Source organism: Ranitomeya imitator, chromosome 3 (assembly GCF_032444005.1).
Source record: "Ranitomeya imitator isolate aRanImi1 chromosome 3, aRanImi1.pri, whole genome shotgun sequence".
NCBI classification, from domain to species: domain Eukaryota; kingdom Metazoa; phylum Chordata; class Amphibia; order Anura; family Dendrobatidae; genus Ranitomeya; species Ranitomeya imitator.
The window spans coordinates 688,117,134-688,145,024 of NC_091284.1; the positions used below are offsets into that span (position 1 = coordinate 688,117,134).

The following is a 27,891-nucleotide window of genomic DNA, read 5'->3' on the forward strand; positions in this document are numbered from 1 at the left end:
GCGTCGGGGATAAGGCCTCATGACGTGTCTGGTCAGTTGGAACGCCTCATCTCCAACAAAAACAAAAGGCAGTGCTTCTGCAGTGGAGCCTGGGAGTTGTTGTGGTGGGAGATCTAACTGGTTGTCACGTAGCCGCTGACCCATAATGGACGAATTGAAGACCCTAGAGTCTCCAGTTTGGCCATAGGCCCCAATGTCTACAATTATAAACCTGCAGTTACTGTCAACTACAGCTAACAGAACTACAGAGAAAAACTGCTTATAATTGTAGAATTGGGAGCCAGAGTTCGGCGGCTTACGTACCCTGATATGTTTCCCATCCACCGCTCCAATGCAGTTTGGAAAGTCACAATTGTCCTTGAACCCACGGGCTATTTTTAGCCAATCAGCCTCTTTTGGCTCAGGCATCACAAGGTCCTTGAGTCTATCCCATATTTGCCTACAGGTTGTCCGCACAATGCCAGAAATTGTTGATCGGCCAATCAAAAACTCCAGGTGGAGTCCCGCAAATGACAATCCAGTGGTCAGAAAGCTGAAAGTGATCAAAAAAGCAATATTAGGTTGGTTTCAAGAGTTCACACAAAACATGAATAAGCACAATCATATTTTATATTTTCACAAACATGCTTAATGCTGTAAACTGAAAAATGTCCTTAGGGTGCTTAACTATAACATTTCCCAAACTTTTTTTTAGATCTGCTTGTGACCTAATGTACACATATACATGAAAATACCTGATAGAAACAAACACATAAAAAAAAATATCATCAACATACAGTATGTGAGGATGTTGAATACATACCGTAAGGTAAGGAGAAGACGCTCCTCGGCGGAGATGGCTTTGCACATCTTTGTGTCCTGATATGTGATTCCTGGATGTAATATCTCCAACAGTCTATCAAATGTTCGAATTGTCATGCGACAGTAGAGATAGAATTTTTCCGGATGTTCCCGCAGAGCTGTATATAGCCTATGAAAATGGCCTTTAGTGAGGCGTTTAGTCAAAAGAGGATGCACCCACATTCTTCTGCTCCTCCTTTGCAGATCCACAATCACAGGATATGGCTGGCCAAACCAAAGCGACAAGACCCAGTTAAACAAAACCCGCTGCATTGGGGTGAAGTGCAGGAGGTCAGACATGGTGCAAACATTACCACAACACTCCAACAGATGCAAAACCACAAAATGGACATATGGGAGTGAGCCACCTGTTGTAGAGGCCTTATATAGGGTTGATGATGGTGATTTAAATCAATTTCAGCCTCCAAAACCGTTAAATGTCCATTTTGTCAGGTTGTGTGAAAAATACGCATTACGGTGGGCATACGGATTACAAAAGCAACTTTACATGCGCAAAATACGCGACCACACCTTGCCTACGGAGCTCTTACGGATCACCATTTTTGGAATTTTGTGGCGTATTACGGCCGTAAAATACGGACCGTATTTTTACATGCTGAGTGGGAGGGCCGGCCTAATACTGACACCCTAGTTTTCCTGACTCTATTGTGCCCCACTATACTAGGGCAGCACGGTGGCGCAGTGGTTAGCACAGCAGCCTTGCAGCGCTGGGGTCCTGGGTTCTAATCCCACCCAGGACAACATCTGCAAAGAGTTTGTATGTTCTCTCCGTGTTTGCGTGGGTTTCCTCCGGGCACTCCGGTTTCCTCCCACATTCCAAAGACATACTGATAGGAATTCTAGATTGTGAGCCCAATCGGGGACAGTGATGATAATGTGTGCAAACTGTAAAGCGCTGCGGAATATGTTAGCGCTATATAAAAATAAAGATTATTATTATTATTATTACTAAACCCAATTATATCCTAATTTATAGCTACCCTTTTATCTTATCCTTTATATCTTTCCCAAATCACTATGCATAAATGACATTTAATCACTGTATAGTAACATTATGCGAATACAGTAACATTCCTAAAATTCTATTCAGCAGCACATAGTATAACAGTGACTATTGGCACACATTTAATACCTACACTGTTTAGAGAGGGAGAGGCAAATTCCAGCCTCTGTCACTCCCTTACACAGCAGCACAGTCAGCACTTTTCCCTCCAGCATGTTATATTCCCTTACTTCAGTGCAGAACCTTGAAACTATTACAGGTGAGTCATATTTCAGAATGTTCAGCTTCTTGTAAAATTAAGTTGATTCCTATTTCCCAAACTTTTGGAAGGATTAGAATTGAAATCCATAACTTTCAGCAACTTTTGTTTTATTCTATATACTTTTAAACTGTTTTTGCACCCCTCAATCAGATATAGTGCTTTGGTATCCACAAGGATCATGTATATAGCTAGAAACAGCTATCACATTTAAATAAACAAATATGATTTAATGTTCAACCGAAGGGAACAGGAAAGCAGAACTCCTGGAAAAGAATGTTTTTGTTAAATGACAGACTCAAATTCTGCCCATAGACGTATAATAGGGTTTATCATCAGGCTTTTGACATGGACACTTATTTTACTAGAAAAAAAATAGTAATCTGTCTGTAATTACACCAGTCACAATAATCTCACTGAAGGTCCTCAGGCATGCAGTCCTTATGTACATGAGTGATTTTTTTTTTTTTTTTTGGGGGGGCGGATATTTAAAATAAATATATATATATATATATATATATATATATATATATATATATATATATCCCAGACCTCTATTATTTTTCTACAGCTGTTAATGAGATTAGACAGGACATTCAAAAGACAAAAATAATCAAAGAAATTTTAAGTGTAGAATTTTCAAGCTTTTTTGTACTTCACTGACACATTTCATATTTTATCAAAAAATAGCATTCATTACTATGTGCAAAATGTCCCAAAGACGTGCACATTGATGACATCCATGTGCACTGTTTTTTTAATTATTTATTTACATAATTAAAAAATTTGCCACACGTATGCTACCTGTGTTGCACACACGTAAACTGATATCTCCGGTACTGTTTTTTCTGATACCGGAAATGATCAGAACGTGTGAAAAAAAAGTTAGCACAACCATTGTATGTTCTTAATAGACCCACAATATTTTATCTCTAATTCTTGAATTGAAAGTAGCATTTACTGCAGTATTCTATTAACAATATTGTTTTGTACTGCTAGGTTAATTATTTCTCATTAAATAGGAGTCTACTATAAACCATTCCAATTTTATATCTTCAACATGCTCTGGTTAGCGCGCATTACTTCCTGTCTATTGTTTGTGGAGTTGTTAGTGATATGTTTTTAATCTGAAGATGTAAAAATTTGAATGTTTTTAACTATATGTTGGATATTGGCTCTCAGTTCTCACTATTCCTTGCCTAGAGAGCTGCCATACGACCCCATTCGATACATTTGAGCTGATGCATAGTCCTGCTCATCGTTATTGGCACCCATGAAGTTTAAGTATACAATGTGGAATATCTCCTGAAAAAAAAGAATCAAATGAAACAGTTTTTTATAGCGCACTCGTGATAAATACAAAAGAGCAAATGATAAACAATAATTTAAAACAAACAACAATGGTAGGGAAAAATAGAAAAACCTAAAGCTTGCTGTGACACTGGCATTGGCGCCCTTTACATTAACCCCCAAGGGTGGTTTGCACGTTAATGACCAGGCCAATTTTTCCAATTCTGATCACTGTCCCTTTATGAAGTTATAACTCTGGATCTTGGCGATTCAGACAATGTTTTATTGTGACATATTGTTCTTCATGATAGTTGTAAAATTTCTTAAATATAACGTGCGTTTATTTGTGAAAAAAATGGAAATTTGGCGAAAATTTGGCAATTTTCCAACTTTGAGTTTTTATGCCCTTAAATCACAGAGATATGTAACACAAAATAATTCATAAGTAGCATTTCCCACATGTCTACTTTACATCAGCACAATTTTGGAACCAAATTATTTTTTGTTAGGGAGTTATAAGGGTTAAATGTTGACCAGCAATTTCTCATTTTTACAACACCAATATTTTTTAGGGACCACATCACATTTGAAGTCACTTTAAGGGGTCTATATGATAGAAAATAACCAAGTGTGACACCATTCTAAAAACTGCACCCCTCAAGGTGCTCAAAACCACATTCAAGAAGTCTATTAACCCTTCAGGTGTTTTACAGGAATTTTTGGAATGTTTAAAAAATATGAACATTTGTGAAAAAAAGTTAAAAAAAAATACTTCAGCTACAATTTGTTTTATTTTACCAAGAGTAACAGGAGAAAATGGACCCCAAAGGTTGTTGTACAATTTGTTCTGAGTACGCTGATACCCCATATGTGGGGCATGGCAGAGGTCGCAAGGGAAGGAGCGCAGTTTGATTTTTCAATGCAAAATTGATTGGAATTGAGATGGGACGCCATGTTGCGTTTGGAGAGCCCCTGATGTGCCTAAACATTAAAACCCCCCACAAATGACACCATTTTGGAAAGAAGACCCCCTACGGAACTTATTTAGATGTGTGGTGAGGTGAGCACTTTGACCCACCAAGTGCTTCACAGAAGTTTATAATGCAGAGCTGTCAAAATAAAAAATCATATTTTTTCACAAATATGATTTTTCACCCCCAATTTTTTATTTTCCCAAGGGTATGATAAGAAATTGGATGCCAAAAGTTGTTGTGCCATTTGTCCTGAGTACGCCGATACCCCATATGTGGGGGTAAACCACTGTTTGGGTGCATGACAGAGCTCGGAAGGGAAAGAGCGCCATTTGACTTTTCAATGCAAAATTGACTGGAATTGAGATGGGACACCATGTCACGTTTGGAGAGCCCCTGATGTGCCTAAACATTGAAACCCCCAACAAGTGACACTATTTTGGAAAGTAGACCCCCTAAGGAACTTATCTAGATGTGTTTTGACAGCTTTTAACCCCCAAGTGTTTCACTACAGTTTATAACGCAGAGCCGTGCAAATAAAAATTCTTTTTTTTTCACAAAAATTATTTTTTAGCCCCCTGTTTTGTATTTTTCCAAGGGTAACAGGAGAAATTGGACCCCAAAAGTTGTCATCCAATTTGTCCTGAGTACGCTGATACCCCATATGTGGGGGGGCACCACCGTTTGGGCACATGGCAGAGCTCGGAAGGGAAGGAGCATCATTTGGAATGCAGACTTAGATGGATTGGTCTGCAGGCGTCACTTTGCATGTGCAGAGCTCCTGATGCACCTAAACAGTAGAAATCCCCCACAAATGACCCCATATTGGAAACTAGACCCCCCAGGGAACTTATCTAGATGTGTTGTGAGAACTTTGAGTCCCCAAGTGTTTCACTACAGTTTATAATGCAGAGCCGTGAAAATAAAAAATCTTTTTTTTTTCCACAAAAATTATTTTTTAGCCCCCAGTTTTGTATTTTCCCATGGGTAACAAGAGAAATTGAACCCCAAAAGTTATTGTACAATTTGTCCTGAGTACGCTGATACCCCATATGTGGAAGTAATCCACTGTTTGGGCGCACAGCAGAGCTCAGAAGGGAAGGAGCACCATTTTACTTTTTCAACGCAGAATTGTATGGATTTAGATCTGACGTCATGTTACGTTTGCAGAGCCCCTGGTGTGCCTAAACAGTGGAAACCTCCCAATTCTAACTCCAACATTAACCCCAGCACATCCCTAAACCTAAACCCAACCCTAACCACACCCCTAACCCCAACACACCTAACCCTAATCCCAGCCCTAACCACACCCCTAACCCGAACACACCCCTTTCCCTAATCCCAACCCCAACACACCCATAACCCTAATCCCAACCGTAACCACACCCCTAAACCTGACACACCCCTAACCCAACCGTAAACGTAATCCAAACTCTAGCTCCAACCCTAACTTTAGCCAAAACCCTAACCCTAACTTTAGCCCGAACCCTAACTTTAGTCCCAACCCTAACCCTAATGGGAAAATGGAAATAAATACATTTTTATATTTTATTATTTTTCCCTAGCTAAGGCAGTGATAATAGGGGGTTTGATTTACTATTTATAGTGGGTTTTTATTTCGGGTTTTTATGTTTGGCAGCTGTCACACACTAAAAGACACTTTTTATTGCAAAAAATATTTTTGAATTACCACATTCTGAGAGCTCTAATTTTTCCATATTTTGGTTCACAGAGTCATGTGAAGTCTTGTTTTTTGCGGGACAAGTTGACCTTTTTATTGGTATCATTTTTGGGCACATGACATTTTTTGATCGCTTTTTATTCCGATTTTTGTTAGGCAGAAAGAACAAAAACCAGCAATTTGTGAATTTCTTTTTAATTGGGGGGGGGGGGGGACGTTTATACCATTCCGCGTTTGGTAGAATTGATAAAGCAGTTTTATTTTTCGGGTCAATACGATTACTGCGATGCCTCATTTATATCTTTTTTTATGCTTTGGCGCTTTTATACAATAAAAACTATTTTATAGAAAAAATAATTATTTTTGCATCGCTTTAATCAGAGGGCTATAACTTTTTTATTTTTTCGCTGATGACATTGTATGGCAGGTCATTTTTTGCAGGACAAGATGAGGATTTCGGCGGTACAATGTTTATTTATATTCATCTTTTTGATCGCGTGTTATTCCACTTTTTGTTCGGCGGTATGATGATAAAGCATTGCTTTTTGCCTAGTTTTTTTTAACAGTGTTCACTGAAGGGGTTAACTAATGGGACAGTTTTATAGGTCGGGTCGTTACAGACGCGGCAGTACTAAATATGTGTACTTTTATTATTTTTTTATTTACATAAAGGAATGTATTTATTGGAACAATATATATTTTTTTATTATTTATGATTTTGTTTTTTTTTTACACATGTAAATATATATTTTTTTACTTTGTCCCAGGGGGGACATCACTATATATTGTCAGATCGCTGATCTGACACTTTGCAGTGTACTGTGTCAGATCCGCGATCTGACAGGCACTGTAGGAGCCCCATGGCCATTTTGGATTCGGGGCCTGAAGGGAGGAGGACGGAGGAGACCCGCGGAGCAACGCGATCACATCGCGTTGCTCTGAGGGTCTCAGCGAAGCACGCAAGGAGCCCCCTCCCTGCTCAATGCTTCCCTATGCCGCCGGCACGCTGCAATCATGTTTGATCACAGTGTTCCAGGGGTTAATGTGCCAGGAGCGGTCAATGACCGCTCCTGGCACATAGTGCCGGATGTCAGCTGTGATAGACAGCTGACACCCGGCCACGATCGGCCGCGCTCCCCCCGTGAGCGTGGCTGATCGGTGATGACGTACTATCCCGTCGGTGGTCATACAGGCCCATACTAACTCGACGGAATAGTACGTCTAATGTCAGAAAGGGGTTAATTAGGGATGCCTTTATTGCTGTACATGCTGTTTATTCTATGTCTTATTTGAAATTACAACATGTAAGTTCAAAAACAATGTTTTATCGTCGTATTTCTTTGGACCACTAATTAAAAAATCCTGAGGATATAACTTGGGAAAATTTTCAATTATGTCTGAAAATATTGTACAGTCTATGAAAAAAATGAATGCGTGCCAATAATTTTGAGCAGCACTGTATTTCACTCACCATGTTAATTATTATTCAACAATATGTGTTAAAAAACCTTTTGTACGAATAACCTGTGTGTCGACAGCTATAAATGTAATCCAAGGTTGTTTGGCAGCTGTAGTTCATTAATTATATAGAGAAGGAACAGTCTGTGATCTGCACTACTGTGATAAAGAGTGCTTTAAATGGAACCTGTCACCCCCAAAATCGAGGGTGAGGTAAGCCCACCAGCATCACGGGCTTATCTACAGCATTCTGGAATGCTGTAGATAAGCACCCGATGTATCCTAAAAGATGAGAAAAAGAGGTTATATTATACTCACCCAGGGGCGGTCCCGGTCCGGTCTGATGGGTGTCGCGGTCCGGTGCCTCCTATCTTCATCAAATGACGTCCTCTTCTAGTCTTCACGCAGCGGCTCCGGCGCAGGCGTACTTTATCTGCCCTGTTGAGGGCAAAGCACTACAGTGCGCAGGCGCCGGGTTTCTCTGACCTTTCCCAGCGCCTGCTCACTGCAGTACTTTGCTCTGCCCTCAACAGGGCAGATAAAGTACACCAGCGCCGGAGCCGCAGCATGAAGACCAGAAGAGGACGTCATCCTATGAAGATGGGAGGCCCCGGACCGGACTGCGACGCCCATCGGATCGGACTGCCCGCCCAGGTGAGTATAATCTAACCTCTTTTTCTCATCTTTTAGGTTACAACGCGGGCTTATCTACAGCATTGCAGAATGCTGTAGATAAGCCCCCTGATTCTGGTGGGCTTAGCTCACCGTCGATTTTGGGGGTTACAGGTTCCCTTTAACATGCAAGACTACAGACTGCAGATAAATAAATCATGGGCTGTAGGCAATGATATTCATGATATAGTACATATTTCTCTCGCAGAGTTTAACTTTTCTCAATAATATCTGGTATGTTTCACTTATTTAGTATAGTATTAACCCCTTCCCGACCCATGACGCCACGTAGGCGTCATGAAAGTTGGTGCCAATCCGACCCATGACGCCTATGTGGCGTCATGGAAAGATCGCGTCCCTGCAGATCGGGTGAAAGGGTTAACTCCCATTTCACCCGATCTGCAGGGACAGGGGGAGTGGTAGTTTAGCCCAGGGGGGGTGGCTTCACCCCCTCGTGGCTACGATCGCTCTGATTGGCTGTTGAAAGTGAAACTGCCAATCAGAGCGATTTGTAATATTTCACCTATTATAACGGGTGAAATATTACAATCCAGCCATGGCCGATGCTGCAATATCATCGGCCATGGCTGGAAATATTAATGTGCCCCGACCCCACCCCACCGATCGCCCCCCCAGCCCCCCGATCTGGCCGGTACACTGCTCCGGCTCCCCTCCGTCCAGTGCTCCGCTCCCCCCCGTGCTCTTGTCCGCTTCCCCCGTGCTCCAATCACCCCCCTGTGCTCCAATCACCCCCCCTGCACTCCGATCCACCCCCCCCGTGCTCCGTTCCAGCCCCCCGTGCTCCATTACAGCCCCCCCGTGCTCCGTTCCACGCCCCCCGTGCTCCGTTCCACGCCTGCCGCACTCCGATTCCCCCCCGTGCTCCGATCCCCCCCCCGTGGTCCACCCCACCCTATCATACTTACCGATCCTGCCGGGGTCCCGTCCGTCTTCTCCCTGGGCGCCGCCATCTTCCAAAATGGCGGGCGCATGCGCAGTGCGCCCGCCGAATCTGCCGGCCAGCAGATTCGTTCCAAAGTGCATTTTAATCACTGAGATAGATTATATCTCAGTGATCAAAATAAAAAAAATAATAAATGACCCCCCCCCTTTGTCACCCCCATAGGTAGGGACAATAAAAAAATAAAGGCATTTTTTTTTCCACTAATGTTAGAATAGGGTTAGGGTTAGGGGTAGGGTTAGGGGTAGGGTTAGGGTTAGGGGTAGGGTTAGGGTTAGGGGTAGGGGTAGGGTTAGGGGTAGGGCTAGGGTTAGGGGTAGGGTTAGGGGTAGGGTTAGGGCTAGGGTTAGGGTTTCGGTAAGTGCACACGTATTCTGGTCCTCTGCGGATTTTTCCGCTGCGGATTTGATAAATCCGCAGTGCTAAACCGCTGCGGATTTATGGCGGATTTACCGCGTTTTTTTCTGCGCATTTCACTGCGGTTTTACAATTGCGATTTTCTATTGGAGCAGTTGTAAAACTGCTGCGGAATCCGCACAAAGAAGTGACATGCTGCGGAATGTAAACCGCTGCGTTTCCGTGCAGTTTTTCCGCAGCATGTGTACAGCGATTTTTGTTTCCCGTAGGTTTACATAGTAACATAGTAACATAGTAACATAGTTAGTAAGGCCGAAAAAAGACATTTGTCCATCCAGTTCAGCCTATATTCCATCATAATAAATACCCAGATCTACGTCCTTCTACAGAACCTAATAATTGTATGATACAATATTGTTCTGCTCCAGGAAGACATCCAGGCCTCTCTTGAACCCCTCGACTGAGTTCACCATCACCACCTCCTCAGGCAAGCAATTCCAGATTCTCACTGCCCTAACAGTAAAGAATCCTCTTCTATGTTGGTGGAAAAACCTTCTCTCCTCCAGACGCAAAGAATGCCCCCTTGTGCCCGTCACCTTCCTTGGTATAAACAGATCCTCAGCGAGATATTTGTATTGTCCCCTTATATACTTATACATGGTTATTAGATCGCCCCTCAGTCGTCTTTTTTCTAGACTAAATAATCCTAATTTCGCTAATCTATCTGGGTATTGTAGTTCTCCCATCCCCTTTATTAATTTTGTTGCCCTCCTTTGTACTCTCTCTAGTTCCATTATATCCTTCCTGAGCACCGGTGCCCAAAACTGGACACAGTACTCCATGTGCGGTCTAACTAGGGATTTGTACAGAGGCAGTATAATGCTCTCATCATGTGTATCCAGACCTCTTTTAATGCACCCAATGATCCTGTTTGCCTTGGCAGCTGCTGCCTGGCACTGGCTGCTCCAGGTAAGTTTATCATTAACTAGGATCCCCAAGTCCTTCTCCCTGTCAGATTTACCCAGTGGTTTCCCGTTCAGTGTGTAATGGTGATATTGATTCCCTCTTCCCATGTGTATAACCTTACATTTATCATTGTTAAACCTCATCTGCCACCTTTCAGCCCAAGTTTCCAACTTATCCAGATCCATCTGTAGCAGAATACTATCTTCTCTTGTATTAACTGCTTTACATAGTTTTGTATCATCTGCAAATATCGATATTTTACTGTGTAAACCTTCTACCAGATCATTAATGAATATGTTGAAGAGAACAGGTCCCAATACTGACCCCTGCGGTACCCCACTGGTCACAGCGACCCAGTTAGAGACTATACCATTTATAACCACCCTCTGCTTTCTATCACTAAGCCAGTTACTAACCCATTTACACACATTTTCCCCCAGACCAAGCATTCTCATTTTGTGTACCAACCTCTTGTGCGGCATGGTATCAAACGCTTTGGAAAAATCGAGATATACCACGTCCAATGACTCACCGTGGTCCAGTCTATAGCTTACCTCTTCATAAAAACTGATTAGATTGGTTTGACAGGAGCGATTTCTCATAAACCCATGCTGATATGGAGTTAAACAGTTATTCTCATTGAGATAATCCAGAATAACATCCCTCAGAAACCCTTCAAATATTTTACCAACAATAGAGGTTAGACTTACTGGCCTATAATTTCCAGGTTCACTTTTAGAGCCCTTTTTGAATATTGGCACCACATTTGCTATGCGCCAGTCCTGCGGAACAGACCCTGTCGCTATAGAGTCACTAAAAATAAGAAATAATGGTTTATCTATTACATTACTTAGTTCTCTTAGTACTCGTGGGTGTATGCCATCCGGACCCGGAGATTTATCTATTTTAATCTTATTTAGCCGGTTTCGCACCTCTTCTTGGGTTAGATTGGTGACCCATAATATAGGGTATTCATTGTTTCTTGGGATTTCACCTAGCATTTCATTTTCCACCGTGAATACCGTGGAGAAGAAGGTGTTTAATATGTTAGCTTTTTCCTCGTCATCTACAACCATTCTTTCCTCACTATTTTTTAAGGGGCCTACATTTTCAGTTTTTATTCTTTTACTATTGATATAGTTGAAGAACAGTTTGGGATTAGTTTTACTCTCCTTAGCAATGTGCTTCTCTGTTTCCTTTTTGGCAGCTTTAATTAGTTTTTTAGATAAAGTATTTTTCTCCCTATAGTTTTTTAGAGCTTCAATGGTGCCATCCTGCTTTAGTAGTGCAAATGCTTTCTTTTTACTGTTAATTGCCTGTCTTACTTCTTTGTTTAGCCACATTGGGTTTTTCCTATTTCTAGTCCTTTTATTCCCACAAGGTATAAACCGCTTACACTGCCTATTTAGGATGTTCTTAAACATTTCCCATTTATTATCTGTATTCTCATTTCTGAGGATATTGTCCCAGTCTACCAGATTAAGGGCATCTCTAAGCTGTTCAAACTTTGCCTTCCTAAAGTTCAATGTTTTTGTGACTCCCTGACAAGTCCCCCTAGTGAAAGACAGGTGAAACTGCACAATATTGTGGTCGCTATTTCCTAAATGCCCAACCACCTGCAGATTTGTTATTCTGTCAGGTCTATTAGATAGTATTAGGTCTAAAAGTGCTGCTCCTCTGGTTGGATTCTGCACCAATTGTGAAAGATAATTTTTCTTGGTTATTAGCAGAAACCTGTTGCCTTTATGGGTTTCACAGGTTTCTGTTTCCCAGTTAATATCCGGGTAGTTAAAGTCCCCCATAACCAGGACCTCATTATGGGTTGCAGCTTCATCTATCTGCTTTAGAAGTAGACTTTCCATGCTTTCTGTTATATTTGGGGGTTTGTAACAGACCCCAATGAGAATTTTGTTACCATTTTTCCCTCCATGAATTTCAACCCATATGGACTCGACATCCTCATTCCCTTCGCTAATATCCTCCCTTAAAGTGGACTTTAGACAAGACTTTACATAGAGACAAACCCCTCCTCCTCTCCGATTTTTACGATCCTTTCTAAACAGACTGTAACCCTGTAAGTTAACTGCCCAGTCATAGCTTTCATCTAACCATGTCTCGGTTATTCCCACTATGTCAAAGTTACCTGTAGATATTTCTGCTTCTAGTTCTTCCATCTTGTTTGTCAGGCTTCTGGCGTTTGCGAGCATGCAGTTTAGAGGATTTTGTTTTGTTCCAATCTCCTCACTGTGAATTGTTTTAGAAATGTTCTTACCTCCCTTCTGAGTATGTTTTCCTGGGTCGTCTTTGTTCGAGTCTAATGTTTTTCTTCCCGTCCCCTCTTCTTCTAGTTTAACGCCCTCCTGATGAGTGTAGCGAGTCTTCTGGCGAATGTGTGTTTCCCAGGTTTGTTGAGGTGTAGTCCGTCTCTGGCGAGGAGTCCATCATACCAGTAATTCACACCGTGGTCCAGGAATCCAAATCCTTGTTGTCTGCACCATCGTCTTAGCCAGTTGTTTGCATCAAGGATCCTGTTCCATCTCCTGGTGCCATGCCCGTCTACTGGAAGGATAGAAGAAAAAACTACCTGTGCATCCAGTTCCTTTACTTTCTTCCCCAACTCTTCAAAGTCCTTGCAGATTGTCGGTAGGTCCTTCCTTGCCGTGTCATTGGTGCCAACATGTATCAGAAGAAATGGGTGGACGTCCTTGGAGCTGAAGAGCTTTGGTATCCTATCGGTCACATCCTTGATCATCGCACCTGGAAGGCAGCATACTTCTCTTGCAGTTATGTCCGGTCTGCAGATGGCTGCTTCGGTGCCTCTCAGTAGTGAGTCTCCCACCACCACCACTCTTCGTTGCTTCTTGGCTGTACTTTTTGCTGTCACTTGTTGCTGTGTGCCCTTTTCTTTTTTGCTTGCTGGTATTGCTTCATTCTTAGGTGTGCCATCTTCATCCTCTACAAAGATTTGATATCGGTTCTTCAGTTGTGTGGTTGGTGATTTCTCCATGGTCTTCTTGCTTCTTTTGGTCACATGCTTCCACTCATCTGCTTTTGGAGGTTCTCTGACACTTTTTGCACCTTCTGTGACCAGTAGAGATGCTTCTGTTCTGTCTAGAAAGTCTTCATTCTCTTTGATGAGTTTCAAAGTTGCTATTCTTTCTTCCAGACCCCGCACCTTTTCTTCTAAAAGGGCCACTAGTCTACACTTCTGACAGGTGAAATTGGATTCTTCTTCTGGTCGATCTGTGAACATGTAGCACATGCTGCAGCTCACCATGTAGGTTGTCACATCTGCCATGTTGCTCCTAGATCCTGCTGATTTGCTGTGTGTTTTCCTTCTTGTGTAATCTACTCAGCCAAGCTCTCTTGCAATAATGTCCTACAGGCAAAAATTTGCGCGCCGTAAGGCGCGCGGTTTGGTGATGCTTTCCAAGCAGCTGGTCCCGGCTGTACCCAACGATCTTCTAGCTTAGTGAGACTTTGCTTCTCCCAGAAGGCACCTGGAATATGCAAATTAGCCTCCTGAAGCTTGAATCCCTGGTTTGGTGATGCTTTCGAAGCAGCTGGTCCCGGCTGTACCCAACGATCTTCTAGCTTAGGGAGACTTCGCTTCTCCCAGAAGGCACCTGGAATATGCAAATTAGCCTCCTGAAGCTTGAATCCCTGGTTTGGTGATGCTTTCGAAGCAGCTGGTCCCGGCTGTACCCAACGATCTTCTAGCTTAGGGAGACTTCGCTTCTCCCAGAAGGCACCTGGAATATGCAAATTAGCCTCCTGAAGCTTGAATCCCTGGTTGAACTGTAAACTCATGGGAAACTGCTGCTGCTTTCCGCAGCGTGTGCACATACCTTTAGAATTAGGCTATGTGCACACGGTGCGGATTTGGCTGCGGATTGGCCGCTGCGGATTCGCAGCAGTGTTCCATCAGGTTTACAGTACCATGTAAACATATGAAAAACCAAATCTGCTGTGCCCATGGTGCGGAAAATACCGCGCGGAAACTCTGCGTTGTATTTTCCGCAGCATGTCAATTCTTTGTGCGGATTCCGCAGCGTTTTACACCTGTTCCTCAATAGGAATCCGCAGGTGAAATCCGCACAAAAAACACTGGAAATCCGCGGAAAATCCGCAGGTAAAACACAGTGCCTTTTACCCGCGGATTTTTCAAAAATGGTGCGGAAATATCTCACACGAATCCGCAACGTGGGCACATAGCCTTAGGGCTAGGGTTGGAATTAGGGTTGTGGTTAGGGTTGTGATTAGGGTTAGGGGTGTGTTGTGATTAGGGTTATGGTTACAGTTGGGATTAGGGTTAGGGGTGTGTTGGGGTTAGTGTTGGAGTTAGAATTGAGAGGTTACCACTGTTTAGGCACATCAGGGGTCTCCAAACGCAACATGGCACCACCATTGATTCCAGCCAATCTCGTATTCAAAAAGTCAAATGGTGCTCCCTCACTTCCGAGCCCTGACGTGTGCCCAAACAGTGGTTTACCCCCACATATGGGGTATCAGCATACTCAGGACAAACTGCGCAAAAATTACTGGGGTCCAATTTCTCCTGTTACCCTTGTGAATCTAAAAAAATGCTTGCTAAAACATCATTTTTGAGGAAAGAAAAATGATTTTTTATTTTCACGGCTCTGCGTTGTAAACGTCTGTGAAGCACTTGGGGGTTCAAAGTGCTCACCACATATCTAGATAAGTTCCTTGGGGGGTCTAGTTTCCAAAATGGGGTTACTTGTGGGGGGTTTCTACTGTTTAGGCACACCAGGGGCTCTGCAAACGCAATGTGACGCCCGCAGACCATTCCATCAAAGTCTGCATTTCAAAAGTCACTACTTCCCTTCTGAGCCCCGACGTGTGCCCAAACAGTGGTTTACCCCCACACATGGGGTATCAGCGTACTCAGGAGAAACTGGACAACAACTTTTGGGGTCCAATTTCTCCTGTAACCCTTGGGAAAATAAAAAATTCTGGGCTAAATAATTATTTTTGAGGAAAGAAAACGTATTTATTATTTTCACGGCTCTGCATTATAAACTTCTGTGAAGCACTTGGGGGTTCAAAGTGCTCACCACACATCTAGATAAGTTCCTTTCGGGGTCTAGTTTCCAAAATGGGGTCAATTGTGGGGGGTTTCTACTGTTAAGCCACATCAGGGGCTCTGCAAACGCAACGTGACGCCCACAGAGCATTCCATCAAAGTCTGCATTTCAAAACGTCACTACTTCACTTCCGAGCCTTGGCATGTGCCCAAACAGTGGTTTACCCCCACATATGGGGTATCAGCGTACTCAGGAGAAACTGGACAACAACTTTTGGGGTCCAATTTCTCCTGTAACCCTTGGGAAAATAAAAAATTCTGGGCTAAATAATTATTTTTGAGGAAAGAAAACGTATTTATTATTTTCACGGCTCTGCATTATAAACTTCTATGAAGCACTTGGGGGTTCAAAGTGCTCACCACACATCTAGATAAGTTCCTTTCGGGGTCTAGTTTCCAAAATGGGGTCACTTGTGGGGGGTTTCTACTGTTAAGTCACATCAGGGCTCTGCAAACGCAACGTGACGCCCACAGAGCATTCCATCAAAGTCTGCATTTCAAAACGTCACTACTTCACTTCCGAGCCCCGGCATGTGCCCAAACAGTGATTTATCCCCACATATGGGGTATCAGCGTACTCAGGAGAAACTGGACAACAACTTTTGGGGTCAAATTTCTCCTGTTACCCTTGGAAAAATTTAAAAATTCTGGGCTAAATAATTATTTTTGAGGAAAGAAAACGTATTTATTATTTTCACGGCTCTGCGTTATAAACTTCTGTGAAGCACTTGGGGGTTCAAAGTCCTCACCACACATCTAGATTAGTTCCTTTGGGGGCTAGTTTCCAAAATGGGGTCATTTCTGGGGGATCTCCAATGTTTAGGCACACAGGGGCTCTCCAAACGTGACATGGTGTCCGCTAATGATTGGAGCTAATTTTCCATTTAAAAAGCCAAATGGCGTGCCATCCCTTCCGAGCCCTGCCGTGCGCCTAAACAGTGGTTTACCCCCACATATGGGGTATCAGCGTACTCAGGACAAACTGGACAAAAATATTTGGGGTCCAATTTATCCTATTATCCTTGGCAAAATAGGAAATTCCAGGCTAAAAAATCATTTTTGAGGAAAGAAAAATTATTTTTTATTTTCATGGCTCTGCGTTATAAACTTCTGTGAAGCACCTGGGGGTTTAAAGTGCTCAATATGCATCTAGATAAGTTCCTTGGGGGGTCTAGTTTCCAAAATGGGGTCACTTGTGGGGGAGCTCCAATGTTTAGGCACACAGGGGCTCTCCAAACGCGACATGGTGTCCGCTAACAATTGGAGCTAATTTTCCATTCAAAAAGTCAAATGGCGCGCCTTCCCTTCCGAGCCCTGCCGAGTGCCCAAACAGTGGTTTATCCCCACATATGAGGTATCGGCGTACTCGGGAGAAATTGCCCAACAAATTTTATGATCCATTTTATCCTACTGCCCATGTGAAAATGAAAAAATTGAGGCAAAAAGAATTTTTTTGTGAAAAAAAAGTACTTTTTCATTTTTACAGATCAATTTGTGAAGCACCTGAGGGTTTAAAGTGCTCACTAGGCATCTAAATAAGTTCCTTGGGGGGTCTAGTTTCCAAAATGGGGTCACTTGTGGGGGAGCGCCAATGTTTAGGCACACAGGAGCTATCCAAATGCGACATGGTGTCCGCTAACGATGGAAATAATTTTTCATTCAAAAAGTCAAATGGCGCTCCTTCCCTTCCGAGCCTTACCATGTGCCCAAACAGTGGTTTACCCCCACATTTGAGGTATTGGTGTACTCAGGAGAAATTGCCCAACACATTTTAGGATCCATTTTATCCTGTTGCCCATGTGAAAATGAAAAAATTGAGGCTAAAAGAATTTTTTTGTGAAAAAAAAGTACTTTTTCATTTTTACGGATCAATTTGTGGAGCACCTGGGGGTTCAAAGTGCTCACTATGCATCTAGATAAGTTCCTTGGGGCGTCTAGTTTCCAAAATGGGGTCACTTGTGGGGGAGCTCCAATTTTTAGGCACACGGGGGCTCTCCAAACGTGACATGGTGTCCGCTAAAGAGTGGAGCCAATTTTTTATTCAAAAAGTCAAATGGCGCTCCTTCCCTTCCAAGCCCTGCCGTGCGCCCAAACAGTGGTTTACCCCCACATATGAGGTATCAGCGTACTCAGGACAAATTGGACAACAACTATCGTGGTTCAGTTTCTCCTTTTACCATTGGGAAAATAAAAAAATTGTTGCTAAAAGATAATTTATGTGACTAAAAAGTTAAATGTTCATTTTTTCCTTCCATGTTGCTTCTGCTGCTGTGAAGCACCTGAAGGGTTAATAAACTTCTTGAATGTGGTTTTGAGTACCTTGAGGGGTGCAGTTTTTAGAATGGTGTCACTTTTGGGTATTTTCAGCCATATAGACCCCTCAAACTGACTTCAAATGTGAGGTGGTCCCTAAAAAAAATGGTTTTGTAAATTTCGTTGTAAAAATGACAAATCGCTGGTCAAATTTTAACCCTTATAACTTCCTAACAAAAAAAAATTTTGTTTCCAAAATTGTGCTGATGTAAAGTAAACATGTGGGAAATGTTATTTATTAACTATTTTGTGTCACATATCTCTCTGGTTTAACAGAATAAAAATTCAAAATGTGAAAATTGCGAAATTTTCAAAATTTTCGCCAAATTTCCGTTTTTATCACAAATAAACGCAGAATTTATTGACCTAAATTTACCACTAACATGAAGCCCAATATGTCACGAAAAAACAATCTCAGAACCGCTAGGATCCGTTGAAGCGTTCCTGAGTTATTACCTCATAAAGGGACACTGGTCAGAATTGCAAAAAACAGCAAGGTCTTTAAGGTCAAAATAGGCTGGGTCATGAAGGGGTTAATATATAATGGTTAGTTCAATGTTATTCAACTGTTTGAAAAAGTATCCACCCCCTTGGTATTTTTTGTGTTTTGCTACCTCACAACCTAGAATATCTTTTTTCTTTTACGACTTCCATCAACTCATGTAAAGATCATGCCTACAACTGTGAACATTAGATTTTCTTTTTATTGTGAAGCAACCAACAAAGGACAAAATAAATGAAAGCGTCAATGTGCATAACGGTTCACCCCCTAAAGTCAGTATTTTGTAGAGCTTTCTACATCTTGCCACTGAGAGTTTTGCCCATTCCTCAAGGCAAGACATCTCCAGCTCCTTTAAGTTAGATGGTTTCCTCTGGTGAACACCAATCTTTAAGTCTGACCAAAAATTTTTCAATTGGAATAAGGTTTGAGCTTTAACTAGGCCTCTCCAAAACATTTACAAGTTTCCCCTTAAGTCACTCGAGTGTTGCTTTATCAGTATGCTTTGGGTCATTGTCTTGTTGGAAGGTGAACCTCTGTCCTAAGTCTGACATAACTGAGACTGAAAACAGTTTTACTCAAGAATATCCCTGTATTTTGCATCATGCTCCCCTCGACTCAGACGATTTTTCCTGTCCCTGTCCATACTGCCAAAAAAACATCCCCACAGTAATGATGCTGCCATCAACATATTTCACTCTCAGGATCGTGTTCTTGGGTTCATGAGCTGTGTTGATTTAGCACCAGATACTTTGTGGCCAAAAAGTTCAATTTTGGATTCATCTGACCACAGCGCCTTCTTCCATATATTTGGGCAATCTCTCGCATGTTTTTTGGCAAACTCAAAACGAGTCTACATTTTTTGGGGGGTAAATAAAGGTTTTTTTCTGCCCACTCCTTCAAAAAGGCATTCTCTGTGGATTGTACGGCTGATTGTGGTCATACGGACTAATACTTCAGTCTCTGCTTGGGAACTCTATAGCTCCTACAGCTACAGGGTTACCTTTGGCCTTTGTGGCCTTTCAGAAAAGGTGTGTATATATACTGACCGACTATGTGACATTTAGATTGCACACAGGTGGACTTCCATTCGCTAAGCATGTCACATATCAGCCTAATTGCTTGCACTAGAAAGTTTTAGGGGCTTCTCCTCAAAAGGGGTGAATATATATGCACATGACAATTTTTAGTTATTTGATGCCATTAATTTAGCTTCTGCCTATATTTTTCTCAATTCACTTCACCAACTTGGACTATTTGGCATTCATGAATCACACACAAATCAGATTACAAAAATATTTAAACACAGGTTGCAACGTACAAAAAATAAGTAAAAAGGTAAGGGAGGGGAATACTTTCACAAGCCACTGTATAGCACATGTATAGAAATCATTATTTCTAATAAATATAAATATTACTTGTTTCTTTCCTAGGTTGCAGTAAGATCCTGCCATGTGGCTTTCTCTGCTGGTCCTGGTGGGTCTTATTCTCCTGTATAGATGGTACAGACAGAGTCAGATTTTGGAGAATCTCACCGATAAATATGTGTTTATCACTGGATGTGACAGTGGATTTGGAAACATGCTGGCTAAACAGCTAGACAAACGTGGAATGAAAGTTCTGGCTTCATGTCTAACAGAGAAAGGGGCTGAGAATCTGAAGAAGGAGGCCTCAAGTCACTTACAAACAGTAATTCTAGATGTTGCAGATAGCCAGAGTGTCAGCTCAGCTGCCAAGTGGGTTTCTAATATTGTTGGAAATCATGGTAAGTACTACATATTACTATAAAATTGAGCACTGCTATAAATATCCACTCGCCCAGGGCTTCCTTAAAGTCTGCACAGTTTCAATGCAAACATCCTATTTATTCGGCATATAGGTGACTAGTGAACGTTCCATTAAAGGGCTTGTGCACGTGGCAGTATTCTGCTTGTGTGCAAGCTCCAGCTGTAATAGCCTAGTCATAGATTTTCTTAAGAGTCCATGCAAATTGTCTCTTCAGAGAGGAAGAGGACTAGATCCCGGTCAGATGCCTCTCAATCTGCCAAACCAGATCTCCACTTTGCACTGACGAGGGGCAGTACCCCGAAACACAGTGTCTGCAAATTGAGATTCTGGTTTGGCTATTATCCTAAGTCATGTGACAAGGCTCGTTAAAGAGTCAACATTGACTGTTAGGATTGCTACTTCCAATAGGTAGCACTAGAGTTCTAGTGCTCTTCCTCTCTGAAGAGACAATTTGCATATTTCCCAGAGGAGCATTGTGGCTTTAAGTCTCCTCACCTCGACATGCTTATCATGTCACTCTCCGCAAGAAGAAACGATACTTCTTGGATCCCTCTTAAGAGTCCATGAAATGTTTGAGTCCTGTTTATGTAAGAGGGTGGCAGATTCTTTGTCAACCCATTTACCAGGTTAAAGGTGTTATGGGTCCCACCAGGGTTTCCTCAGCTACAGGGGCAGTTTGCATACCTGTCTCTCCGATGCTGGTGTCCTTTTCCGCCTCCGCTGGGGTTAGGTGCGCTTGTCGCATGGTTGATATCTGCGGTGTTGTCGTCTTCTCCAGCAGCGTCTCGCTTTCCGGCTCTGCTGGGGTTAAAGATGCGGGCTCCGGGTCTTTCGTCGGTGCCTCCATCTTTTTCAGCAGTGCCTCACTTTCTGGCTCTGCCGGGACTGTGAGAGCTGGTGGTAAGTTTTGTTGCTGCGCGGTCATCATCCTCCGAATCAGGGACTCCTTCAATGTGGCCACTACTGTATTCTGGGCACGCAGGAGTCATCGGTGCAGCTCCTCCATCTCTGCGCCGAGTAGCTCCGGATCCAAGGTGGTCATCAGGTCCGGGGTTTCTTGTTGCTGACCGGGCACATCCTCTCTGGTGTCGGCAGGTCCCGGCGGCTCTTCACTGCTGTCTGCCATCGCTCTCACCAGGTAGCGTGCAGCCATGCTGCGGCCACGCTTTCCGGCATCTTCCTCCTTCTTTTTGCTTTGTGGGTGGTCTCTGCCCACTTCCCTGCCTGCCATCTCCGGGGGTGGATCCGTCCTCCTAACAGACATGTTTTGTCTCCATTAAAGTATCTAATGGGTGAGTACAGCTTTATTGCTGATTCTTGATCTCCACCCATGGCAAAACATCCTCCTCGTTCTCTATCTGCGTCGTGGTACAATAATGGCGGCCATTAAAAAATCTCACACAGTATAACACAGTCCATGGTGCACAGTACCTGGCGATGCCAGGGCATGGATCCTGTTCGTGATGCCAAGTTGAGTCGCCCGCCAGGGCCTAGGGCTACTTGGTACCGGGTCCAGTCATCATTAAAGGGGAGGTCACGGTGGTGGTGACCCGGTCCGTGGCCCTGGGTGCCCAAGTAAAAGGGATCATTTTAAAGGGATTTGAAAAGCAGTAATAGTTTGTGATGCCACCTGTGGTACACAGTCAAGGGTTAACCAACGCTGCTTAAAGGGGTCCTCTGAGGGTGATGGTATCGCTTCCAACAGGTGAAGCTGGTTCCCCATGGCTCCCGGTGTGCTGAACAGGCATGGTGTATGCAGGCAAATAGATTGTAACGTCTTTACCTGGTTTACTGGTTGAATCAGGCCACAGTCCAGGGTACCAGCAACAGGTGGTGATGTGGTCCAACCGGCCTGGAGGCAATAGTGGATCCCTCTCCCAGGTGAGGTCCATAAGCCTTCCTGCTAGAGCTCGAATGCGAGGTCCTTGCTGCCTGTGGCTCCCTAACAAACTCCTCTCTCTTGTCCTGGGACAGTTACCCGTATGTTGGGCAGTGTGAGCCTTTTTATAGGGTCCCTATCACGACCCGGGCTCTTCGTATACTGCTGCACCTTCAAGTGTGGGTGCGGGCAAATTACATAAAGTCCTTTGCTCTCTGGTTCTGCGGTGTGACCTAGAGTTCAACACAACCTTGGGCTCCCGATGCCCGATTTCTGCCCTTTCGGCTCAGAGGGTGCCCGGTCACAGTTCCCCTCTAAGCCCTTTCCTTCTCCTGTGCTTCATTCTTCAGATTCTCACTACATTCCAACCCTTCAGGTTATCTTCCTTTCCTGGAGCTGCAGCTCACACGTGGCTGCACGGCCCCACTCTCTGCTCTCAGTCCTCTCTCCTCCACTGTCTCTGAACAACTCACTAACTCCTCCTCCAGACCAGAATGCATATTTCTGGGGGAAGCTCCCCTTCTGGCCTGGATTCAGAATGTATTGCATGTAGGTACTTACCTGATAAAGGAATTCCTCCTTGCCTCCAAGCATGATATCGTCCTCCCCGAAAGGAAGGCAACATCACTGTAACAACCGGTTACCTGGGGTGTTACACATGTGTCACGGCAGTGTAACAGTCACAACATGTGCATAGCGAGCCTGTTTGTTGGACTCTCCATGCATGTGTTGTGACTGTCACACAGGCGCGGTGCCGAACAGCTGACTATCAGGAGTGCTCCAGGTATCCGGATTCCTGATGCAGCTATTCGGTAAGCTCTATAGTTATTTGGATAAGGAGTTGTCTGAAGCCTTTTGCTCATCCCTAAAGTTTACTTCTGTAATGATGACTGGTTATTGTGCTAGGAGGTTTCTATGATTTGTTCTCAGGTCTTGCAGCCACCTTGTGCTGGTATTGTTAGTTTTTTCCCTTTTGCATATGTTCTTCCAGTATTGTTCAGTCTTTGCTATTGATGGAGTTGCTACCTCTATGGTCTTGGTTTACAGTTGAGAGTACACCTTGGTTGGTTAGGACTTCAAGTGGAGTTAGGCCTTTATACTTGTCCATTTTATCCTTGATCTTTACACCCTTTTGTACTTCTGTTGCTTGGCTAATTTCTTTTCATGCCACCTTGATGTTTGTTTCCAATCTTCTTTTCCAATAGTGGTGGGGGGATACTTTCTTCTGTTGTGTTGCATAGCCAAGCATTTCCAGGATTACTGTGGCAGGGGCATAGATCAATTCATTAGTTTGCGTTGTGGTAGGTATTGATGCAAGGGTTCTATTCACATTTTATATCATACTTGATGGTATTTCTCTGTTGAGCCTTGGCAGTTGGTCTCTGGGGTTGATGGTATTTAGTTTATCTATGCAGTACTATGCAGTTGCAGTATTCTCTATTTGCAGGGTTGGGAGAAGATTTTCAGAAGGTTGCACTTGTTGTTGTTATCTTTGTTCTTCCAGGTCTTACTGTGAGGTACAGTTGATGCATCTCAAGTTGTGATAAGTTTCCTTTTTTTGACATTGGATGACTAGTTTTTTCCCAGTCAATGAACACTCAGGTCTTATATCCATCCATAGTTTCCTCACACGCTTCATATCTTCTCTCTTCGGTCTGCTGCTGTTGTAGTAGCATTTCATCAGGTCCACGTTCTCTTGCTTTGTCCATGTACAAGTATGGTTTGTTCCAGTAATTGACATCTGACGCGGACCTTGTTAATCTGGGCAACGTCTGAGCCGGCATGACTCTTTTTGTTCGTGTCACTTTCATGTTCATTAAGGTTGGCATTATACTGTAGTGTTCAGAGTCTTGCCCAATGACTCCTACTGGTGTTGTAGGGTATTACTGCTGACAGGACCAGCATTCAAACTGTGGTCTCCCATGTAGGAGGTCGTGCACATAACCACTACACTATACCATCCACTATATAAATATATAATATATTTACTTATATTTCTCTATGCAGCACCCTGAGGCCATAGGTAAGTGGTATTACAGCAATGGACAACTCCTTTAAGGCTGCATTCACACAGCAGTCACGTTGTCACATAAAACCACCCTGTATTGTTGAAGTCTTTTGACTGTTTTGCTTCATAAAAACTCAATGACCTGAAAGACAGGGTGCCCGACCAAAATGCATTGAGGTTTTGCAAGTGATAGTACAGGAAAACACTGAAAAGACCACAATGGCACAGGGCTGCTGCAGTTTTCAGCCACAGCATGACTGCTATGTGTGAGCGCAGCCACTTTCTGAGAAAATACAGCATCTCTTGCAGGCCATACAAAGCTTTCCCAGCCTGCAAAACAGGTAATGAATAATACACAGGCAACATTTTTTAAAGCAAGAAGCAATTCTCATTTCTAATGATGTAACAATGCAACATATTGATCAATATAAACAATAATTTTCTCTGATAAATAGAGAGAATTCCCTCCATCCTGCACATTACATGGATTTTGAGCACTGGCGGTGATTGACACTGATTTGTGTAAGCAATAAGAAAATGACAGGGGTCCCCAATTGTGTAAAAGAAGACTTTGCTTATTCATCACTGTTTCTTTTCTTTTTTGTTTACTATATCCAGGAGTGCTGGTGTTCTTCTGAATTAATTTTCATGGTTGGTCTTGCACCCTACTGTAATGTACAAAAAACTTATTACATATCTTTTATTGTGAAAATTGTTAACCAGTTAACAACCATCAATTGTTTGCAGGTTTATGGGGTCTTGTGAACAATGCTGGGTTTGGATTTGTATTCGGTCCTAATATGTGGACAACAAGAGAAGATTTTGCTAAAGTGGTGAACATAAATCTAGTGGGACTTTTTGATGTGACAGTAAACTTGGTACATTTACTCATAAAGGCGAGGGGCCGAATTGTCAATGTTTCCAGTTGTGGCGGAAGACTGTCTGTTGTTGGAGGAGGATATTGCCCATCTAAGGCTGGGATTGAATCTTTTTCAGATAGTCTTAGGTAAGTAGCATTCATGTTCCTGTGTTTTTCAATATAGAAGAAATGAAAATATAACATAAAAAATACAGCAAATGTGAAACAGGCAACTAAAAACTGTAAAAAATATGAAACTGCCAAGCTCACAATGCTCCCACTTTTCCAAGACTTCATACTAGGCCTAGGCAAAGTATAACTTTTTCACTGTCAGAGAAAGGCACAAAGTCATAACGTGAGGGTTAATATTGTTTGTTAACAGTTATTTAACCGCTTTGCAACATGCGCCGTACTAGTATGGCACAGGTCGCTTCTCTCCCTTTGATGTGGGCTCTGGCGCTGAGCCCACATCTTTCCCGGCACATGTCGGCTGTTTTGAACAGCTGACGTGTTCGGAACAGCCGCGTATGGAATCACGATCCACCCATGGCTATTGACCCATTAAAATGCAATAACAGGCGATTAAAAGATCGTGTCTGCACCAAAATGGTATCAATAAAAACGTCAGCTCGGCACGCAAAAAATAAGCCCTTACCCAACCTGAGATCACGAATAATAAAGATCCTACAAGTCTCAGAAAATGGCACATTTTGGATTTTTTTTTCACCACTTAAAAAAGAAATTAGACATGTTTTGTGTCTATGAACTCGTAATGACCTGAAGAATCTTAATAGCAGATTAGTTTTAGAATTCGGTGAATATGGTAAAAAAAAAAAATCCAAAAAACCGTTGTGGAATTCCACTTTTTTTTGCAATTTCACTGCACTTGGATTTTTTTTCTCATTTTGAGTACACGATATGGTAAAACTAATGATGTTGTTCAAAAGTACAACTCGTCCCACAAAAAACAAGACCTCACATGGCCATATTTACGGAAGAATAAAAATGTTATGGCTCTGGGAAAAGGGGAGCAAAAAACAGACACACAAAATCGAAAATGGGATGTGGCGCAAAGGGGTTAAAGGAATTGTCTATTACTGGATAGCCCTCTCTTAAGTGCCATACATAAAATTTAAAAAATAAAAATTCTCCCTGGCCAGGATTGTTCTTGCGTTGTTTCTAGTGATGAGCGACTATACCCTGGGGACTAAGCTCTACCTGTGGGAAGCTATACCAACTCTGCTGCAACACCATCAGCCCCAGTGGTCCCCTTTAAGCAGCATCGGCCATCCCTGGCCAAGTACCACAGGTGGAATCACAAACATTTCTCCATAGACTTTATTTGCCATTACACTTCATCCCCTTTAATTGGACGCCCAGGGCCACGCATCGGGTCACTGCTGCCGTGACTTTCCCCTTTAAGTACTACCGGACCTGGCCCAAGTACCCCATGGTCCTAGCGAGCGCTCCAATATGATTATAACAGATGAGGAGAATGAAGTAAAACCTAGGCAATAGGGCATGAAGAATCAGCTCAGCATATGAAAGTGCCCATATTTACTCTCTGCACTGTAGTAAAACTGTGAAAAATCAAACAATCAAAAAATTGTGAACATTACTTTATATGACTGTTGGGAAACAACTAGTGATGAGCGAGTATACTCATTGCTCAGGTTTTGACGAGCACGGTCGGGTGATCTCCGAGTATTTGTAACTGCTCGAAAATGTAGTTTTTGTTGACACAGCTGTATGATTTACAGCTGCTAGCCAGCCTGAGTACATGTGGGGGTTGCCTGGTTGCTAGGGAATCCTAACATGTATTCAAGCTGTCGATCAGCTGTAAATCATGCAGTTGAGGTGACGAAAACTAAATCTCCGAGCACTAACAAATACTCGGAGAGCATCGGCTGTGCTCGGGAAAACCCGAGCAATGAGTATACTCGCTCATCACTAGTCATGTTCTGTTTATTAATTCACAGGTATAGCTCTATTCTTCTTATGTTAATAAAACTGCTTTGTGAAAGCTATAAATTTAGGTCTGTGCAGCTGCCATATACCATATGTCCTCATTCCATTGCAGAAGAGAACTTCGAGATTTTGGAGTGAAAGTTTCTATAATTGAACCAGGTGCCTTTAAGACAGGAATGGGGGTAACAGAACCTCACTTGAGGGCTCTAGAACGTATGTGGCTTAATGTTCCTGCACAAGTAAAAGATTGCTTTGGAGAATCATACTACTATCAATGTAAGTCAACATGTTATTATCGGTGAAGTATGACCACCTCACAGCTCCAAATGTGGCATATATGGCAGAAAAGAGACACTACAATATGTGTGTTTCAAGTTAAAGTAACTCATCAAATTTTCATCATTATCATGTAGATAATTTCTATAGTTTACTTTTTCACACAGATGCCCAAGGCTTGGCTACTCTAACTGGCAAAACCAACCCAAAACTCTACCAAGTAACAGACTGCATGGAACATGCCTTAACTGCTGTTCATCCATGGACAAGATATTCTCCTGGCATAGACTGCAAGCTTTTTTACCTACCTTTATCTTACTTACCTACTGTCTTATGTGATTATCTCTTGTGTCTATCATCACCGAAACCAGCACTTCGTGTAATGTAAACATATTTTTGGTCCTTTTGTCTGTGGTAAGTGTATGGAATAATATAGCACTTGTAATTTTCATTCAGGTAAAAATATTCAACCAGTTTATTTTTATCTTTAAAAATGTTATGAAATGTTATTGCAACAAATTGCTAATACCAATGTTATCTCTAATAAATATTCTACTGGCAAACCTTAAAGACTCACGAACCTTACATCTCGAAATACCTTTTCAAGCTAGCGAATTTGAACAGTTTGCAAATTGTTACACGCAGGGGCGGACACAGCTTGGGGGCCCTGTGCAACAAATGTGTCTGTGCCCCCTCGTTTTATGGCGACAAAGCAACA

The 27,891-nt window shown here is 42.7% G+C and overlaps 1 protein-coding gene across 1 annotated transcript; it reads left to right on the forward strand.

Annotated features, from left to right (window-relative positions):
• Positions 1-1,998: 1,998 nt before the first annotated feature.
• LOC138670819 (retinol dehydrogenase 7-like) lies at positions 1,999-27,743 on the forward strand. Its single transcript, XM_069758512.1, has 5 exons — positions 1,999-2,123; positions 19,829-20,160; positions 24,818-25,076; positions 27,010-27,173; positions 27,341-27,743. The coding sequence occupies exons 2-5, from the start codon at positions 19,848-19,850 to the stop codon at positions 27,559-27,561; spliced, it is 957 nt and encodes a 318-aa protein (XP_069614613.1). The 5' UTR covers positions 1,999-2,123; positions 19,829-19,847; the 3' UTR covers positions 27,562-27,743.
• Positions 27,744-27,891: the final 148 nt, after the last annotated feature.